Below are 22,346 nucleotides of genomic sequence, written 5' to 3' on the forward strand. Positions count from 1 at the left end.
GCGTGACTGGTGACCAGGGGTTAAGTGCCCCAGTAGAGTGGTCCAAGCCAGTTCTCCTATCAATAGCCCTATTGTATACGGTCACCCCCCCCCCACCCCCACCCCCGCCATCCACCTCCTCATTCCCCCCCCGTGAGCCGTGCTTTCTCCAGCTGGACTCGTGTGCTCCGCGCAGCCAACTCCGAGCGGAGTCTTAAGAAATCGGCACCTGGGCTGCGTGACCGGTGAATGTGTCTGGTAGGGGTGGGGGGGAGGAGACTACAACTTGGCTTTCGAAGAGTATTTTGCAAAACGCCAGCGTTCGAGAATCCTATTGCCGACTGTTCACACTTTTGCTGCGTTTCAGCTTAGTTTCGCCGCCTGCAACAAACGACCAAAGTTTCTCGCAATGGAAATGTCACGGTGTGGCACAATTGGATGCACCAGTTCACGGCAACACTGCCGAATAAAATATCGACTATTTGGAGTCGTACGTGTCATTTGTTTAACTTTTTTTTTTTTGCTGCAAAAATTTGGCACTTACAGGGCATTTACACTGGCCAATTATCAGGAGTGAGCGTTCCTAGCAAAAGATTGTTTCTGAAAAATTGAGGAGACCGAACAAAGCGGCTAATCGTCTGTCAAATTAGCAATATGCTTGTTCGTCGGGTGAAATGATTAGGCTCGCTTAAATATGATCGTTCTCAGCAGCTCATCGTCCGTGAAAAAAAAAAAGTGCTGCTGAGAACAATGCAATTCCTTGCTGCATCCAGAACTATCTTTCTATGCGGTTGAACTGGCTATTAGACGACTGCTGATCCTTGCAATAGATGAGTGTCCTCTGTTGTCCGCGCCCCCTACTCCTCCCCTGTTGTCCACGCCCCCGCTCGGGTCAACTCTCCACAAGGTTAGAGAAATCCAGGGCACTAGATGTGAATCTTCTGTACTAATAAGGAGGACAACGCTTCGGCCCCACAGGACCTTTATCAAGCCATAAAAAAGAGATATGCAGCTTTCTTTTTTATGGCTTGATAAAGGCCCTTCACTGCCGAAACACTGATTTTTCTGTACCAAAAGGAGGATGTCTGGTGCCCTGGTTCCTGGATTTCTGTGGCGGGTCTGCTGGTCTAAATGCACCCTTAGGGTTATGTTCACGTTTCGTTTTTCCACACATCAAAGACAAACATCCGACATATAACTCCAATGTGCCCCATGCAACCGACATGAACCCCAAAAAGTGCTTTTTTGGTGTGTGTGTGGGGGGGGGGGGGGTCCATACACGGCGTTGGCATGCCTCCTGTTTGTGAGATCTTTTTCCCGAATGGAATGTGTACCCATTGGGGTTTATAGGGCTGTTCAGATGTCCATGAGTTTTTTGTTGGAAAAAGGGTCTTTCTTGCCCAAAGCATCTGGTATTGCAGCTGAAGTGAATGGGGATGGACTGCAGAACCAGACACATCCTTTGGATCGGAGTGGCGCTATTTCTTGGAACATTTTGTCAAGTGAATATATATCTATCTCTATCATTTAATTCATTTGGAAAAAAATAAACAAATGTCCGTAAAAGTTCAGCCGAGACTTTTACTGGCTGCGTATTATGATAATGGGCTACATAAGGATCATTGGGGAAAAAAAAAAAGTTTTTCTCCCTTTTTGATTTTTGATTTATTTTTTTTTTATAAACTATTAACCACCATAGAGGAAATTCCCTGCGGTCCCTGGAAGAAGAAGAAGAAGAAGAGAAAAAAAAAAAAAAAAAAAAGGCACAGAAGGCGGAGCCTGGAACCAAACATTGGTCCGCAGGGCAGTCGGGGATAAAGTCCTACGGTACAAGGGGCGTAATGCAGTCTTGGCACCTGTCCGGCCCAGTGCGTACAGGAAACCTAAAGAGGAAAGAGATGAAAAGGTCAGACACGAAGAGCGTTTTCACCTGGGCACGGAGCCAAACAAGCGAGAGGGCGGCCGGCAGCTTAACCCTTCTGGGTGTTGAGATGCCGATGAGCGGTGTCGGAGCCAAATGTCTTGAGGGGGCCGGCAAAATGGGGAGGAAGGGAACTTTATTTTTTAGAATTTTTTTATTTTTTTTTTTTAAAAAGAACCCAAAAAACTAAATTTTTTTTTTTGTGTTCTCTAATGCGCCTGTGGATTTGCATAATTCTTTTATGGCGTCCGTAAATCTTCCCGTTGGACGCGAAGCTCCTTGGCACGATAAATCAGTCTGCGAGGCGTTCATTAAGCGCAATATCTTTTATTCCGCGACTATTTAATAATAGATTTTGCTTCTTTCCGAGGAGCTACGAATTGTCCATTATTTCTTCTTAATTTTTTTTTTCCATCGGTAAATATACGGTAACCGCTACAAGCTTAAGTCACAGCAACAGGAGACCCATTGAAGTCGCAAAAGAAAAATTTTCTTTTCACTTTTTTTTTTTTCTCCTTTTCCAGCTTTTGGTTCTGTTGCCATGCAGACGGTTTTCCGAATGAAAACTCCAGCTACGATGCGCTGTCTGTCGATACGTCCGCGGTCGTGCTGCAACTTCGTAGGATCTCCGAGACATGAATGACAACAATTGATTTTTTTTTTTTTTTTTTACCAACCTGACACCTGGCAGGTCACTGGTGCTGCACTGTTGCTGCAATCAACCATTTGCATGCTGCAATAACTTTTATCTACTTTCAAATCTGCATAAAACTTTTTGCGCCCCTAGTGTGTAAATTATTATTATTTTTTTTACCTGTGTATTAAATATTTAAAAAAAAAATATATATATATATATATATATATATATATATATATATATATATATATATATATATATATATATATATATTTTTTCAACTTTTCGAACATTGTACCGATGAAGATCGCAGGGCAGCGAGGGGTTAAGTGTGGATCTGCACTGTATATTTGGTGCAGTTATAGAGCTGGGTGTATTTTGCTGCTTCTTATTCTTGAAGTAGTTTATTTTTAGCCTGGCTTTCACTCTTTCTTTCGCTGTATTTCCCGTTGCTTGGAGACCGGCACTCGTTTCCCTTTTCCTCCCCGTTCTGACGGCTGCCGCCTCCCATTTACATTTACTTTGCACCCTTTCTTTGCCAGTGACGAGGCCTTGACGGGTCTCTTCCTGGCGAGAGTCATCGGGGGTGCCCAGGTCTCTGATTGGTCCCGTGTCCAATTGGCCTTGGGTCCTGATGGTCGCTGCCCCTTCGGTGTGAAATGTTTTTGATGCTCTAAATTGGGTGGATGTGGGGTGTCAAACTTTTTGCGTTGGCCCCCTGCCGCTTGAAATAATTTCCAATTGTCAACCAGAGCAAGACACTTGCTCGGTCACCTTCTTGGTTTGGAGCCATACACATGTTAAACCAATTTTCCATTTTTATTTTTTTTCCTTAAAGGTTTTTTTTTCCCATCTTCCTATATGAACATTTTCGGATAGTTCTTGCAAGAACGATCACATTTCCAATTTACAGCTTATTAAAATTTGCAGCCGTTCTTGAGATATTTAATACTTTTCTTTTCAGCTTGTTGCCTAGGAGACCGACCACCACTGCTGTCTAGCTTTTGTAAGCGCTTCGCTGAAGCCGGCAAGGGGTTAGGAGGTAAAAGGGCGATTCTGGACAGCTTCAAAACGGTGCTAGCAAGCTTTACTAGAAGACATTGTAAGGACTGAGCATGTTTTGCTGTCTAGCAGCGGTGGTCGGCCTCCAAGGCAACAAGCTGTTTGCAAAAAGAAAAGTGTCTATCTTAAGAACCTAATTCACAAGCAAGACTCTCAGAAATAAGAGAGCTTATATGACCAGAGTTTTTTCAGAAAAAATAATACTTTATTAAACATTACATATTAAAATATGATGGTGCTGCAAAAAGAGGGTACAGCTAACTCGCATATTATTCAACAGGAGTATATGTCCGAGAAATAATTATCCAGCGTATAAAATCCCAATGGGATGTTTAATAAAGTATTATTTTTTCTGAAAAAACTCTGGTCATATAAGCTCTCTTATTTCTGAGAGTCTTGCTTGTGAATTAGATTTCCAATGGAGTTGGACGTGATGTTCCTGAAATCCTTGTGAGTATGGTGTTATCTATCTTAAGAACGGCTGAAAATTTTAGCAAGCAGTAAATTGCTAAATTGCTTGTTTTTACAAGCTGTATCTGACAATACCCATATTTGGAGATGGGGAAATAACCCTTTTAAGGACATGTTTAATTGCATTGGGAAGTTTCCGCAAGAGATTTTACTCCTGGGTTTCTCCGCTTTTTGCAATAGTTTAGGTTGACATCTGCTAATTAAAAAAAGAAAAACAAATTTGTGACGTACAGTCCAAGCAGCAGCCTTTATTTTTATATAGTGCCAACATATTCTGCAGCGCTTTACATACATGATCATGGCTGTCCCCATTGGGGCTCACAATCTACATCCCCTATCAGTATGTCTTTGGAGTGTGGGAGGAAACAAGAGAACCCGGAGGAAACCTAGCAAACACGGGGAGAGCATACAAACTCCTTGCAGATGGTGTCCTTAGTGGGACATTTGTTTTCATATTCACTGGCCAATTATGTGCAGTCCATTGTATCCTATGGGCCAAACGCACGTGGGCAATTTTTGTCCCCTTCAGCCATATGGAAAAAAGCTGTAGCAAAGTCCAGTGCAATTTATGGGCCAGACCAGTGCGTGTAAATAGTAGTCAGCCCCTGCAGCAGTCAAGCACGTATAGACTTGACGGCTCCACAAAATTTGACGTTCGCCTGAACTTAAAGGTAGTTGTCCCAACTATTATTTTATTATTTTTTTTTTTAAAGGCATGGATTGATTCAAAATTCAAAAGGCAAATTCGTCTGCAAGGGGCTTCGGGGGTCTCTGTCTACCCAGCTTAGAAGTCGCAGCACCGCTGTAGTAGTTGGGTGATTTTTTTAAAAAGAGTGCAGCATTGGCAAAAAATCACCTGACCATTGCAGCATCAACCGAGCAGGCACTGGTGCAGCAGTGTAGACCTTTGGAGTTGTTTGTGCTCCCTGATTTTTATAATTTTAAGAAATCCATGCCCTTTTTTAAAAAAAAAAAAAAAAAAAAAAAAAAAAAAAACCTCTATAAATTAGTTTGCATAATTTTATATATATTGTATTATATTTTACACATACATTGTGTTTAGTGTAAAATATACTTTCTTGATGCGACTTGTTTGTATTGCACTTCACTTCCCAGTGCTCCTGTCCTGATTCGTGTCCTTCTTTCCTCCTAGGGTGGGTTTTTGATCTCCATAATTTAAGGAAGCTGCCTCAGCACCCCCCCCCCCTTCCTCCTTGCCAGCGAATGACCTCACCCTCTTAATGCCTTTCCCTGCGTCCTTGGCTTCTCTCTTGTTGTCTTGCTCCCTGGCGTCCATTACAGGGACGTTAAATTATTGATGACTCCTGATTTGTTTGGGGTTTGGGGAAATGGCAGAACCACAGAACTGCTCCTCCTCCTCTATAATGATCACAGATAGGAAGCATCTCGGGGAAACAGCGGGAGATGCTGGAAGTTATAGATATGGGGTGGGGGGGGGGTCGTTATGAGTTTTAAGAATATCCTGCGGACAAATTATTTTTTTTACTTACCGCAGACGTAAACAGGACATATTGGAGGTCAGCGCGCAGTACAAGTGTGTTCTCGCCTTTCGCTCGCAGGCACCTACACATGGGTAACAATAGCCTCGTCCTGTCCAGGCATGTTGTGAATAGTTTGTCTGGTGTTGGTGCCCGGGATGTGGTTTGGAAGGTGCTTGGGTCACCAAGGTGTTTGTGCCGTCTGCGGAGAGAGGAAAAAAAGTTTATAAAACTTTTGATAATGAAGTGTCGAACTCTGGTTGAGTGACTTGTATCCATCGGTGGTGCCACCTCTCGTTGAACTTGTATGTAGGAGCTACTGTGCCGTTTTGGCTGAATTCGGATGTCTGTGGAACTATCCAGACTGCAAGAGCCGGGTAAGGAGACCCGCCACCAGTCCATGACGTTGCTGTCCGTACTTGGACCGTGTTTCATGGACATCTGAATTTAGCCCAAGTAGGACAAGCAGATCCTATAAGCTGTCCTCTCCGATTCTGACCAAAAAAAAATGGTTCTGTTGGGTTTTTGCATGCAGACATCCATTGGTGTCAATGCAAACCTAGCTGGGCTCTGTAGTTCTTTAGAGGCGGCATGCTCTGACTAGCGCACCGGATTTCTGACCGGCGCAGCGCTCACGTTGACGTACACTTGCACGGGATTATCGGAGCCTTTGTACGGAGTCATTATTTAGTAATGACTTAAAAGGCGTTCCAGGGACTGTAAATGGTCGCCTGGTTGGAAGTCGTTACGTCAGGATTGGCGGTGACGCATAATGCCTCTCTATATATTATTCCACCTTAATAAATAAACGTGAGATCATATTTAGCGGATTAGTCACTTCCACACTCCTCCGTGTGCGGCGATTGACTCATGTGCTTATCGCTCTATTTCCAGATCTGTATAGATGAGCGTGTGTCATTGTTTGCTGTACGTTCTCTCATCTTGTTTCCCCCTACACTGAGCTTCACTTGAAGGATCATAGAAATAAGAAAGTCAGTGTTGATCAGAGTTTAAACATTTTATCCAAGAAAAAGCTGGGTGGTGGCTAATGTGGCTACCATTATGGCTTGCAAAGTAAAGTGTTGGATCTGACAAATTATCCTTAGCACCTCTACCTTTTAAGTGGTGGTTGCCCAAAAGTGGTCATCTCTTTCGACCATTCCAATGGGGAGTGGAGAAGGCTGCTGCCAAACATGCCTCACAAGCAAAGGGGTTTCTGGAGTCTCTGTAGGAAATCCAGGAGGGGTATCTGTCGTTGGGAGTTGTCTTGTTGCTCTTAGAGATATTCCCATCTTCAAAAATGATTTGTAGGGGTCTGAATTTTGGGATCTTGATCAATCCTGAGAATGAAAGGGCACGGCAAAGATTTAAGGCTAAGAGATTTGGAACCCCCCCTCCTTCAGTCCCAAAAATTAGGCTGTAGAATGCCATCACTTTATGTATTGTCTATGGGATTGCTGGAGACAGTCCTGTAGACCATAAATGAAGCGATGAAATCCAGAGCCATTTTTTGAGGATTTGTCTGATCCACAGTAATCTGCAAATTATCACCTATCCTGAGGATTACTTGCATTTATGGTCCAGTCATCTAAGAGGATGAAAGTGATTTACATAATCGAAATACTCCTCATCCACCATAAGTGTCTGCAATGCAATGCAATTCAACTTCTGGAAGACTTGGATCATCTGAACTCAATGGATGTTCATGAGTTCTGTAGTAAGGTCTTTTTTTTTTCACCATTGCTAAAAGGGGGTAAAAACCAATTCTGGGGGCACATACTAGAAGTTGACACCCAAAAGAGCCAATTGCCAGTGAATGTGTCAAAAAATTACAAACCCGACTGATAAGTTTTACAAGGATGACTGGACTGAAGAAGGATCTTGGGCTTCTGTGACAAGATTACTTAATGGCTGAGTGTCTCATATTGTGACTGCACAACCACCCCCCCCCCCCTCCTTGTTGGTTGATAATTCTTTCAACCTCTGTAAATTATCTTGATAGACTTGACATTTCTCCTGGGGGGTTATGAGCCGATGAAGTGTCTACAGCTGACGTTGCGTTTGGCCACTTCCTGTTGACTCATATTGAGGGGGCATTGAGGGGTCCAGTTGATGTTTAATCCGTGCGGTGCTGGAGCGTGGTTCCTCTTGTCTGCCTTTGCCAAGTGGACTTTTGGATTTTCAGCCACGGATGTAATTTTCCAGTTCGTGTCCCTCAGCTGTTGACTCCACCACATCTATAAATATTTTATTGCACATAATTCAGCCCTTTAAAAAAAGTGGGAACGTTTAACCCAGTGCCTTCCCTTCCACTTCCAGACGGTGAACTTCCAGCAGATCATGACTAGTGAAGGCTTCGAAGAAAAGACTCCATTGTGTCAGTGCACACCTCGTTCCATGTTGTGTGACTGCAGGCACGTGATCCAGACTTATAAAGACGGCTTGTGCTATCATGAGCTATAGATTCAAAGCCTTGGATAAATATTTCTAGAGAATCCTTATAAGTGGTGAAGAAAACTTTTAGAAAAATTAGACAAAAAAAAAAAATGTTGAGAAGGTTCTCAACTCGCAGTCCAGAACCATACGTCTTAAAAAGACTGCACCTTTAGTTCTAGAATGCCCAAATAATTACAACATTCTAGAATTAGAATGTTTTGATCTCTTTGGATATGTTTTACGCAAGAGTGCGACATACTTCTTGTCTGGCCAGTGGCCACTCAACCTTCTGCTCTTGCTATGGTGAGGAGTTTTACTTCTCATTCATTTTCAGGTGAAACGTCCCCACTTTGTTTCTTAGGAAGATTCTCCACCATGGTACGTAAGAGCGATGTAGGACATTCCAGAACTAGTTTGTCTGAAGAACTCAAATCGGTTTGGAAATTTATAAGATGGTACATTGAAATCTTTGAAATCAATTGTCTAGTCCTTTGAGAAGATAAGATGGTCTCCCTGTTGGGGCAACTTCCATTACACCATGAGCGGACAGAAGAGCTCTCCTGTGCAAGAACAATGTATGGGCCTTTGGCCCTCCCAATAGTTTTATCATGCACCATTTTACTTGCTGTGGAAGTGGGCTCCCCTCTACTTCTTGGGCCCCTGTGCGACTGCCCAATGTCTACACACAGTCTTCTCTGCTTTGCAAGCCAAGGTGTTGAAATCGGTTGAGATTTACGTCATGGATGAAGTTTAGAACTTCTCCAAACTTGACTTTGATTTAGGACTTGTGCTCACAATGGAGCTGTTTGTACGAATTGTGTACTGTGGCACGCTTGAGTATGCCAATGTTGGGATTGGAAGCATATTGAGAGGGTACAATATGGCTTCACTGACTGCTATGGGTGGTGTCGTTAGGTTCCATAAACCTTATAGCTTGCACAGTGCCATGATAATTGCGTGCATGAGCCTTTTTGGTGACCATCTAGAGTTAGCGGACCGGCAAACTGTTGGCCTTCTGAAAAAATAAAAATTGGCGTGTTGAATGCCCAATTTTTCAGTAGAGGTAAGGTGTTTGGAAGTGGCTTAACTATCTTTCCCCCATTAATTCCCAGAGGATCACTGCCTGATCCAGAAGTCTCGGCCTTGTAGCACAGTAAGGCTATATGTATGGTTGCCCTAATTGGCGAAACACAACTAATTAAATTCTAGATGTTTGAGTTTTGTGCCCTTTCTCAGTTGGCAAGCGCCTAGCACTCTGCTGTAGATGAAGGTACTTGTGGGCACATCTATTGATCGGGAAGGGCAAGGATATTTACTGGAGTCAGGAAGGATTTTGTTTTCCTCTGAGTAACGGAATTGCCAAGCGGTGGACGGTGGCATTATTTTCTTTTTCTTTTATTCTTTGCAGTCTTCCGGCAGGTCAATAGATCTCGCCCAGTAAAGCCGATAACAGGAAGGATGAGGGAGCAAAGTCTGCTGCCATCTGAGAAACTACATTATCCTTCAAGACGAGAGAGAATAAACTTGGAACAAATCTCGATCTACTCTACCCCCTCCCCAGCCCCCCATCTCTGGAGCTCTAAAAAATACTATCTACCTATAAAGAGAGCTTCAAATTATCAATCAGTACATCCAATCTTTTAAAGGAGCTGTCACCTGTCCGCAAGGGGGTGGGAGTCCTACTGCCGGGGCCGGCACTGATTGACAAATCGGGCTCTTATATTCCCGTTAGAATGGAAGGGTTATTATTTCCACCTTCCCTGATGAAGCACTTTTGCAATTTATTGTTCTCGAGATATTAACACTCTTCTTTACAGCTCGTTGCCTAGGAGACCGACCACCACTGCTGTGATGGCTTGTGCATAAGCTGGCGGGTATTAGGAGTGGACTGCATTTTACAGTGATTGCAGCTAAGCAGTGCTTACAAGCTTAATAGAAAAGTGCTTACAAGCTTAATAGAAAAGTGCTTGTAAGCGCCGTGCTTTTTCAGCCTTTGTTAAGCAGTAGTGGTGGTCGGTTTCCTAAGCAACAATCTGTAAACGAAAGAAAATAAGTGTTAATTTTCAGTCATTTTTTTTTAGATATTAAGACAGTAAATTGCAAAACATGGGAATAACCCTTAAAGGACTGTATTTTGTCCCTTTTGATGTAGTTCTACATGTGCTCTGCTTTTAAATGCTGGGTATTGTTCCCTGTTATCAGCCATTTTTGGCTGTGGAGAGGTTGACGGTGCAGTAAATCACTAGATCTCTGGCCTGACATCCTGTATATTTTCTAATAAACGCGGGAGATTTAAGAAAGTGAGTAAAAGAGAATCTGTTATGGTTGCCCATAGCGACCAATCACAGCGCAGCTTTACATTTCCCAAAAGCAAAATTTGAAATGAGAGCTGCACTGTGATTGGTTGCTATAGGCAAGTGTGTTTACAAAATGGCGAAAATCTGCAATAAATGTCGCATGTATCCCAAAATGATATCCATAAGAACTACAGCACCATTGACGGAAAGATAGCTATAGGTCTCAGAAAATGGTGCCTAATAATAATAATAATAATAATAGTAAAAGTAATCATAAAAAATGATAATTATTTCTATTTTTTATTATTTCTATTAATTGTAATTATTTTTTTAAATTAATATTTGTATTTCTATTTAAATTACTATTGATAATGAAAAAATAGAAATAATTTTCATTAAAACAGTAAAAATTATTTTTTTTGTGGTAAACAAAAAAAAAAAAAACTTGAGTTTTGGTATCGCCATAATTAGACTGATCTGAAGAATATTGTTACCAATTCTTTTACTGCACAATGAATGCCATAAAAACCCAAATCAGATAAACTATGGAATTGTGGGATTTTTTTTTCCCCCACCATTTTACCCCAGTATGACTTTTATTTTTTATTTTTTTTAGTAAATTTTACAGGAAAATGGTGTTATTAAAATCTACACAGCTAGTCCTGCAAAAGTTATGGCTCTTGGAAAAAGGGTAGGAAAAAAATGAGCGCACAACTTTTTTATTACTTGGTCGGAAGGGGTGAATCATTTATTTACATTAAACCAGAATCTATATTGCACTACAAGACCCCGTCGGTGGTTGTGGACCACTAATCTGCAGTGTAATAAAAGTTTGTTGCTGTTTTGCATAAAGTTTCCTTGTGTGTTTTTTTGGGGGCTTTTTAGCCTTGTTTCTCGGCATCACGGTAGGACGTGGTACCAACGATGGAGGCAGGAGTAAATGGATGCTGTGCCGGAGGAGGTGATGGGACAATCCCCCTTTACACCAGTGCCCGCTACCCCCTCTTACTTCTGTACTCCTGGAAGGAATGTGCAGGAGAAGGCCGCCGCTCTCTGCCCTTATAAGAAAAGGGCCTTTGTGTGGGGCTGATGTGACCTCAGTTGGGAGCTATTTGGTGAGCGCTGTGGATGGAGCGAGCCGTGAGCTGGCAGGCAGTGCCACACACCACCGCCTCACATGTTTGGAGCGAGTTCACGTGGTTTCGCAGCACAGACCCATCCGGCATGGGAAGTCCTGTCTGTTTACTGCCACCCAGTCAGCACTTTACAATATACTGCAGAACCCGTCTATGATATTGTGCTCGCTGCGGACCTTATATACCCTGTACTCAAATTCCCGCTGCATGGGTATAGCCAAGCGGACCAGCGGTACTCGTAATCTCATGCATTCCTCGGTTAGATCCATGGGATATGTTCTCAATATCCGATCCTGAAAATGTGGTATTTCAGTGACCATGTATGCTCACTCATTATTATAGGGCATGAGGTATGCAAATGGGAGCGTGCCCGCTAAGCTTTTATGCCCCCAAAGGAGTATACTCTGAGCTTTCGTGTATCCTGGGAGGCAAGTGCTCGCTAGGCCTCCTGCTTTCACGGGAGGGGAGCGTGCCCCCTAAGCTCTGGTGCCTCCCAAAGGAGCATGCTCTGAGCTTTCGTTCCTCGTGGGAGGAGAGCGCTCGCTAGACTTCGGGGCCTCGCCGGAGGGGAAGCGCGCCCGCCGGCCGGGCCTCGCCGGAGGGGAAGCGCGCCCGCCGGCCCTTACAGTTGCAATGTTTCCTATCCGGGTTGTCACCCAGCTTTTCACAATGGCATGTAATTTTACTCTATCAAATGTAATTTTAAATGCGTAATATTTGGGAACCTGGCTGATGACTATGGGGACTGTCATAGCTGCCACGAGAAGCCACCAGTTATTTCTTTTGCCTTTTTAGAGGGTTAACGTTAGAGCTCAGTAACTTTAATTCCATTCTCTTCTTGTTCCAGGGTTTGCCTTTCCTGACTGGGCCTATAAGCCGGAGTCCAGCCCGGGCTCCAGACAGATCCAGCTCTGGCACTTTATTCTGGAGCTTCTGAGAAAAGAGGAATATCATGATGTCATCGCCTGGCAAGGAGACTATGGAGAATTTGTTATAAAGGACCCCGATGAGGTGGCGCGGTTATGGGGCGTGCGCAAGTGCAAACCTCAAATGAACTATGACAAACTGAGTAGAGCACTCAGGTAAAATTATATTCTTATGTTGACCAAAACCTTGTCCAATGTGGTTTCCCACGTGAATCCACATAAAATGGACTTGTTTTGGCTTCCGTGTCAAAATGGCAGATTCTAAAAAAAAAAGTGCTGTGTTTTTTTTTTTTTTTTCTTAATGCGGATCATTCTAAACTCTCACGACTTTCTGTAGGTGAAAGCGGTATCCAACTTCTTAAGATGATCCTGTTTAAAAAAATAAATTAATTATAATCTATTAGAATGAAGCCACCACTGGAAAAAAAATGGTGAAATATCACTATGCAACAGCTTCACAACAAAGCATGTATTGTACCCACAAAATATACAGTCGGAAAAAGAGAACATGTACAAAACAGTGTGTTACACTTTTGACGGACTTGAGTTTCGCCCAATTGGCTTCATCCGGGGCATGTCCACTTCAATATCTTAAAGAGATCCTGTCATCGTCTTTTCCTATATAAAGTAGGGCCAACACATGTGAGCCCTCATATACTGCATTCTGGAATGCTGTATACTTGTTCCCAATGCGCTATGCATAATACAAAAAGAGCTTTTATTATACTCCCCTACGGCGCTGTCCGATTCGATAGGCGATTCAGATCTTGATCCGGGGCCTCCTCTCTTCTTGCGATTGCCGTCCTCCTTCTTGCTTCGTGTGGATGATGCGTCCTACGTCATCCACAGTGTGTCCCCCATCGCGCTCCTTCGCAGGCGCACTTCTCTCTGCCTTGCCGAGGGCAGAGCAAAGTACTGTAGTGCGCAGGGTACAGCCAAAGAGCGCTGACACGTGCACACTGCAGTACTTTTCTCTGCCATTGGAACGTGACTGAGTACAGTGTGTATGATGTAGGACGCGTCATCCACATGAAGCAAGATATTGATATTTTGGCAACAATAAGATATCCCAATCGTTTGATCTAAAGTTCTGGACTTTGAAAGCTTATTCTACCAGATGGTAGAATAATGGCCAAATCAGTTCTCATACTTTGCACTGACGAGGGCCAGTAGCCCGAAACACCGTGTCTGCAAAGATTTGGCTATTATCCTAAGTCATATTGCAAGACTCGTTAAAGGGTCGATTGTGGCTTGTAGGATTGCTGCTTCCAATATGTGGCGCTATAGAGTTAAAGTCTTCTTTCTCTATAAAGAGGCAATTTGCAGAATAATTGAATGTTTGAACAAAATGAAGCAAAGACTAGAAAAATTCTAAAGTAGTGAAGTACCGCTATTCCAGCAACTTCATGACATTTGGTCAACGTATTTATTGTGCTCACAAGATATAGATTAAACCAAGCACAACACACTGGCGTTTCGCCTGATCGGCTTCATCTGGGGAAACCCTTTTTAAAGAACTGTACACTTATGTAATAACACTCTTACCGTGGCAGTCATATCTGTTGCCCCACCAGCCGTTCCTGTTATAAAGGGAAAGTGCTTTTATGGTTGCGATTATTACTGTAATTGCTGCTAGCAAGATCAGCTTAGCAGGAATGGAGGTATATGTGCCTTTTAAATCAGAGCATCGTTGGTTTAATATCTTTAAATCTCATCCCAGTGGATATAAATCCCAGCGTACCCTTTTATAGATACCTGTGTCCCAGCTTACAAGGGGTTACAGGCTGGCAGGATGCGATTCTGCCCTCACCTATTTACTTCTCATACCTGTGGTGGGAGGCAGGAGCTGAGATCTAATTATAAGGTCTTCGCTACACCTGGGTGTTTAGAAAAGCAAAGGGGTAATTACTGGGTTCCATCCAGCAAAATATACCCCATGCGAAATAACAGGGCTGCGACTAGAAGGACAAGCGAACTCTTCTGAGGCAACTGCCAATGAAACAAGCAATTATTCCCCAGAATTCCCAAATCTGCCTGTGATTGTTTTCCTGTTGGAAAACACCTGGAAGTCAGGGTGAAAAACAAAGGTGACCGGAGGCATGTAATCGGGAACTCAAAATATCATCTACTTTTTAATTCCTGCACCATATGCCGCCACAACCTATCGCCGATACGTAGATGATTTGTTCCTGTAAAATTGCAATATCATGGACGACACTAATTTCTATAAGTAACCATGATTTTTTTCTTTGCTTTAGATATTACTACAACAAAAGAATCCTTCACAAAACCAAAGGCAAACGCTTCACCTACAAGTTTAACTTCAACAAACTGGTGTTGGTCAATTACCCCTTCATAGACATGGGCATGACGGGTAAGTCTTCACTGGCATTTTGACCCTTTTGGCCACTGCTGTCTCATTGGAAGGGCTTTAGAAATTTCGAGGCGCACGCTCCCATCTCAAGTCACTGAGAGGAGCATGTCACACGACAAGACCCTCTCCTCTTCCGCTGAGGCCTGAGATGATCCATGATGGTCCATCCCCGGGGGCATGTCCCAGACTCTAGCACAGTAACTGTCGGCTGAACTCTTGTTTAGCTAACCGTTATTTCTTCCCAGTACCCCCCATACATATGTACACTCGCTTCAGCTGAGCATGCATTTCTTTTCAAGGGGGAGTTAAGCAAAAGTGTATTTCCTTGGAAAACTAACTCTGTATGCAGATCCTTCTTGCAGCCGTCATCTCTTGGTGGAGTGTCGACCCATAAGGTCAGCTGTAATGTGTATGGAGATCTTTATACGTTTCCTTCTGGTGGCATTTTTCCAAAAAATTACTGCTTTTGAAATGACTTGAAGAGGGGTGGGGTTGTTTAAAAAATTATCTCTCGTTTTGGTCCTGCTCAGTGGGTCAGCCTACATGGTGTAGTCTCCAGTTCTGCTGGTGACACTGTACAAGTTTTCTATGGACGGTCATTGACCTGAATGCGGAGGAAATGCCGGGCTAGCCGTGGTCTTCCCCATGATAATTGTCAGTTTGCTATCCCTTTTGGAGAGTTTCCCCAGTGCCCAAAAGCAATGATAACCAGCCCTGGCGATAATGTGCCAAAAAACAAAGGCCAACTGTCCGAACACCCAAACCTCCACCATTTAGTATTGTTCTGATGGATTCTACTTTTATTTCTAGATGTTTTTGAAGTTGACATTTGCTTGTGCATTGCTGTTAATGTTGCTTCCTTTTTGTCTTCCCTTTTTATAGGAGGGCCAGTACCCCAGAGTGCCCCACCTGTACCATCAGGAGGAACGCACTTTCGTTTCCCACCATGCACCCCTTCAGATGTGTTGTCTCCCACCGAGGAGCTCCGTTCACCAACCCTCTTCTCCTCCGTGGCACGACGTCTGGCTCGTGGATCAGTCAGTGACTGCAGTGATGGCACTTCGGCTAACTCAGAAGTAGAAGAGAGCCTGAGCGAAGAGCAGCACCGGCGAGGCCCGGGGCCTGACATCCCAGCGTTCAGAGGGCCACCACTTCCTCGACTGTCTCATGAGGGCATTTTCAGAGTCTACCCTCGTCCACGGGTGCCAGAACCCCTTAGCCCGTTCCCAGTGTCACCTATGGGTGCTCCGGCTGGTCTATTGCCCCCACAGCTCTCGCCTGCCTTACCAATGACCCCTAATCATATGAACTATACCCCTTCGCCCACTCTCAGCCCCATGTACCCAGGAGGTAGTCATTTTTCATTCAACCCTGAAGACATGAAGCGTTACCTTCAGGCGCACACGCAGAGCGTGTATAATTACCACCTCAGCCCACGGGCATTCCTGCATTACCCCAGTATTGTGGTACCTCAACCACAGCGCCCCGAAAAACCTCTCCATTTGCCTCTTGACGAGCCACCTTTCAAATTTAAACTCCAGCCTCCTCCTTTGGGTAAAAAGCAGCGGGACCGACCCTTGGAGCCCAGTTCATCTACCTCCTCCTCCTCCTCTTCTTCTGGTGTGCCACAAATTAAAGTAGAGCCCATCTCCGATGCCGAGGAAGACGAGGAGGAACTGATGGTGGAGGTGACGGACATCAGTGAGGAAGAAGATGAGGAGGTGTTTAAGGCACCCACAGCACCAGAACAAAAAGCTCCCCCACCTATTCCACCTGGAAGGGAAGAAGAAGCGGTCAATGCGGTAAGCGAAAGTGGCCGTTGTATCCCCCTTAAGTTGCGTTTCAAGCGCCGTTGGAGTGAGGATCAACGTCTGGAGGCCGAGGGAGGAGTGGAAGAGTCGGACAAAAAAGTAAAGAGTAATCAGGAGGAGCAAAAACCTCCCCCAAAGCCGGTTGGACCTCCCTGTAGAAGGGTGAGCACCGATCTCCAGCGAGCCACAGAGGAACTGTCACTGGAAAGCAGAGATTCCTAATGGAGGACTTACTGGGCCCACCAAGCGTAGCCTAGTCGCCTTTATGCATTGATTCCCCTTGTTGGGATCATGATCCAGCGGAATTTAATCCTCCTCCCGACCCAAGAAAAAAAAAAAAAGTCCTAAAATTCCCTGGATGTGAGGACATTTTTGTTTTTATAATCCCGTATTTTATTTTATCATTTTTTATTTTGGTGGGTGGGTGGGGGGCAGAATTTTAAAAAAGGAAAAAAAAAAATACATGAAAATTAATTTACTGGGTTCGCTGTAGAAATGCTTTTATTTTTTAACATAAGAAATTGCTTTAATTGATCACTTTAAATTTTTGCACCCATGCTATAAAAAAAAAAACACTCCCGTCATTTCGTACATATGTAAATATCGCTTCCTGATCTGCATGGCATAAAGCTGGGGCGTTTTTTTTTTTTTTTTTTTTAACAAATGGGAAAAATCCAAAGTAAACTGTATTTATGCCCAGGCCCTGCCCTTTGCCAGCTAAAGACTGGTGCTTTCTCAGGTTTTTTAGGGGTGCAGCACCCCCTCATTTCACCCTGGGCATTTTCGCTACCATCTTTTACCATCGGGATTATTTAATCTTTTAACTGATCTGCCCTGCAATGCTTTTACCTGACAGGGAAACGGTTAATCAGACACATTGATATTCATGAGGGTTGCCTTAGAAATTTTGCGTTTTTATATAATATTGTAAAAACAAAAAAGACAAATTTTTTTTCTTTATATGAACTTTTCTACCCCTAGCCCCTTCTGCTAATCATTTTTTTTTTTTATTATTTTTAAAGCAAAGTAAATATTAGTAAAAAATAAAATACAGGGGTGTTTTACGTATCGCCCCTTTAAAAGGAAAAATATATATGTATAAATTATAATAAATCTATTCCATGGTTTGTACTGCAGGATATCTGCCACTAAAAATAACATATGGCTTATTGGAATTTTTTTTTTTCTTTTTTTTTCCCCCTTTTTGTTCATTTTCCCCCATTTTGTGTTTTTTCTTTTTTTTTTCTTTTGTTCCATCACAGCCTCAAAACTTTTAACTTCGCTCCTCAGACTCTAATTTTTCAGGACATATGTTGCTGCCGCAATGATGTTTAGCCTTCATGTGAAATTGTTTCAAAAATGTAACTGTCCCTAAAACTTATTTATGTGGACTGCTATTTTTTTTATTTTTTAAATATATAAAACATGGTAACCTATCTTCTGAGGCTCCCGCGCCTTGACGTTACAATCAGACCTACACAAATGTGCCTTATCGAGATGACCTGCAGGCTGCATCACTAATAGTCTTAATACTGGCCCTATGCAGAAATGGTCTTTTGCCCATTTTTATTATTTTTTTTTATTTTTTACTATGTTCGGTCTTTTTTAGGATTTTACGAAGCTTCTGGCAGAAAAGGAGTTAAAAAATTTTTAAGTAGGCCCCTGATCTATTTCCTGTATAGGGATATATTCCCTTTAAAAAATAAATAATATTTGATGACGATTAACTTGAAGAAATGGTCATTTAAATTTTTATTTCAGAAGATCTATTACAAAGTTCCTTATTTCCATTTGTATTATTGATTAGAGAAATCTGATTCTTTCTCCTTCTGGACTGATCAACCATTCTCAATTCATGGGTAAAATTTGTATTTGGTGATGACAGTTGGTGCTCATGAGCTTCTATGGAAAGAGGGAGGAGCTACAGATCTCCATAGAACTTTATCAGCACCGACTGTCATCGGCAATCTCCGTAATGGGAAAATCTGCATTCACTGAAAACCTATCTTTACTTGTGATCTGAGAATGAAAGATCAGTCCAGCGGGAGAAAGTAGAAGATTTCTCTTAATTTATTCCGAAGTTTCATATTTTCACTATTATTGATTTATGAAATAGTTAAACGACGGTTACTCTGAAACTGATCGAAGGAAGCATAAAAAAACATACAAAAAATAAATGCCTCAAGAGTATCCATCTTTAAAAGAAATAAAAATTTAAAATGATTTTTTAGAAAAATCTGATTAATTCTGCAGAATGAGAAGTGCAGATTGATATGACTGGTTGCTATGGTGACATTTATTAACCAGAGAGGCTATATATATATATATATATATATATATATATATATATATATATATATATATATATATATATATATATATATATATATATATATATATATATATATATATATATATATATATATATATATATATATATATATATATATATGTATATGTATGTGTTTGCCAGGCAGCAGGTCCCTAATATCCAGTCTGCCTAAATAAAATCACTGCTCAATTACACAGCACATCTCATCCTGTAGTATTAATCAGATTTTTTTTTCTTAAAATGAAGCTTAAAGGGGTTGTCCATTTTTGGGGGGGGACATTTTATATTCTTACCATATTCATAGACTAAAGATGCACCCAAGTGTGAGATACCAACAAATAGAAAAATACTTCCTACTAATTAAAACATTCTCACATACAGGCGCTCACACACCGCTCTGCTATACACACATACAGGCGCTCACACACCGCTCTGCTATACACACATACAGGCGCACTCACACACCGCTCTGCTATACACACATACAGGCGCACTCACACACCGCTCTGCTATACACACATACAGGCGCACTCACACACCGCTCTGCTATACACACATACAGGCGCACTCACACACCGCTCTGCTCTACACACATACAGGCGCACTCACACACCGCTCTGCTCTACACACATACAGGCGCACTCACACACCGCTCTGCTATACACACATACAGGCGCACTCACACACCGCTCTGCTATACACACATACAGGCGCACTCACACACCGCTCTGCTCTACACACATACAGGCGCACTCACACACCGCTCTGCTCTACACACATACAGGCGCACTCACACACCGCTCTGCTCTACACACATACAGGCGCACTCACACACCGCTCTGCTCTACACACATACAGGCGCACTCACACACCGCTCTGCTCTACACACATACAGGCGCACTCACACACCGCTCTGCTCTACACACATACAGGCGCACTCACACACCGCTCTGCTCTACACACATACAGGCGCACTCACACACCGCTCTGCTCTACACACATACAGGCGCACTCACACACCGCTCTGCTCTACACACATACAGGCGCACTCACACACCGCTCTGCTCTACACACATACAGGCGCACTCACACACCGCTCTGCTCTACACACATACAGGCGCACTCACACACCGCTCTGCTCTACACACATACAGGCGCACTCACACACCGCTCTGCTCTACACACATACAGGCGCACTCACACACCGCTCTGCTCTACACACATACAGGCGCACTCACACACCGCTCTGCTCTACACACATACAGGCGCACTCACACACCGCTCTGCTCTACACACATACAGGCGCACTCACACACCGCTCTGCTCTACACACATACAGGCGCACTCACACACCGCTCTGCTCTACACACATACAGGCGCACTCACACACCGCTCTGCTCTACACACATACAGGCGCACTCACACACCGCTCTGCTCTACACACATACAGGCGCACTCACACACCGCTCTGCTCTACACACATACAGGCGCACTCACACACCGCTCTGCTCTACACACATACAGGCGCACTCACACACCGCTCTGCTCTACACACATACAGGCGCACTCACACACCGCTCTGCTCTACACACATACAGGCGCACTCACACACCGCTCTGCTCTACACACATACAGGCGCACTCACACACCGCTCTGCTCTACACACATACAGGCGCACTCACACACCGCTCTGCTCTACACACATACAGGCGCACTCACACACCGCTCTGCTCTACACACATACAGGCGCACTCACACACCGCTCTGCTCTACACACATACAGGCGCACTCACACACCGCTCTGCTCTACACACATACAGGCGCACTCACACACCGCTCTGCTCTACACACATACAGGCGCACTCACACACCGCTCTGCTCTACACACATACAGGCGCACTCACACACCGCTCTGCTCTACACACATACAGGCGCACTCACACACCGCTCTGCTCTACACACATACAGGCGCACTCACACACCGCTCTGCTCTACACACATACAGGCGCACTCACACACCGCTCTGCTCTACACACATACAGGCGCACTCACACACCGCTCTGCTATGCATTCATACACACTTGTGCACAGCTCTGCTATACACACACACGCACATTTGGGCTCTCGCACAGCTCTGCTATACACACACACGCACATTTGCGCTCTCGCACAGCTCTGCTATACACACACACGCACATTTGCGCTCTCGCACAGCTCTGCTATGTACACACGCGTGCTTACACCCAGCTCTGCTATGCATTCATACACACTTGTGCACAGCTCTGCTATGCATTCATACACACTTGTGCACAGCTCTGCTATACACACACACGCACATTTGCGCTCTCGCACAGCTCTGCTATACACACACACGCACATTTGCGCTCTCGCACAGCTCTGCTATACACACACACGCACATTTGCGCTCTCGCACAGCTCTGCTATACACACACACGCACATTTGCGCTCTCGCACAGCTCTGCTATACACACACACGCACATTTGCGCTCTCGCACAGCTCTGCTATACACACACACGCACATTTGCGCTCTCGCACAGCTCTGCTATACACACACACGCACATTTGCGCTCTCGCACAGCTCTGCTATACACACACACGGGCGCTCAGTTACAGCCCTGCCATACACACACGGGCGCTCACACACAGTCCTGCTATGTGCACATAAAGAGCTGCTTACACACTCACTACACACTTGGTTTGAAAAATCATTTTTACAATTGGATTCCATAAACAATGTTGCACTATTTGGCTTTTCCAGGCTCTGTCTTCTGCACATTCAGATGTGCTCTGTGGTCATAAATCAGCTGAGAGGAAGAAGAAGAAGACACACAGGTGCTATAAAGTCTCCTGTTAGAACATCATACTGAGCTGCCTGACTGTTTCTCTGTTAACTCCTCCTGCAGCCAGTGCAACTCAAAGGCTATAGAAGACAAGCAGTGCAAAATCTTGAATGTAACCCAATTACAAAAATGATTCGAAGCCAAAAAATTTAATTTTGTGTATTTAAGTAACAAAAGAAAAAAAAAATGGACAACCCCCTTTAAGGCAAAACTTTTGGAATTGTAAAATGATGTTTCTCGGTCATGTTGATCAGCGTTTTGTTAATATAAATTAAGCTGGAGATTTTTTTAAGCGTTTGCAGTTCCCTTTTAAGTTGTTTTTTTTTTACGTTTTTGTCTTTAAGATTTAAAACACAAATTTGCCATTCCTGCCCAGTGGCTGCATTTGGTATTGCAACATCGTACCATATAGGTGAATAGGTCTGAGCTGCAATACACAGCCACTGGCCAAGGGTGGCGCTATTTTTCTAAAAGCCAAGTTTTAGTTTAAATCTGACACCCTATTAATTTAAAGACTGACTTGGAGACTTGTCTTTTCTCCATAGAACATACGGCATGATTAACTCTGTTCCTGCCAAGAGCCTCCTCCACCATTCCCGCTAA

At 43.6% G+C, this 22,346-nt stretch overlaps 1 protein-coding gene across 1 annotated transcript in view; it reads left to right on the forward strand.

The window, feature by feature from the left end:
• The window catches only part of ERF (ETS2 repressor factor), a 31,021-nt gene extending 13,215 nt beyond the window's left edge, over positions 1 to 17,806 (forward strand). The window contains exons 2-4 of the mRNA XM_073655867.1: positions 12,286 to 12,520; positions 14,623 to 14,738; positions 15,621 to 17,806. Of these exons, the coding sequence (XP_073511968.1) occupies positions 12,286 to 12,520; positions 14,623 to 14,738; positions 15,621 to 16,771 (1,502 nt within the window). The 3' untranslated portion in view covers positions 16,772 to 17,806. The remainder of the gene's footprint in view (positions 1 to 12,285; positions 12,521 to 14,622; positions 14,739 to 15,620) is intronic.
• Positions 17,807 to 22,346: the final 4,540 nt, after the last annotated feature.

The sequence above is a fragment of the Phyllobates terribilis genome, unplaced genomic scaffold (genome assembly GCF_046119375.1).
Source record: "Phyllobates terribilis strain yellow unplaced genomic scaffold, ASM4611937v1 Scaffold_12__6_contigs__length_324123572, whole genome shotgun sequence".
Taxonomy (NCBI): domain Eukaryota; kingdom Metazoa; phylum Chordata; class Amphibia; order Anura; family Dendrobatidae; genus Phyllobates; species Phyllobates terribilis.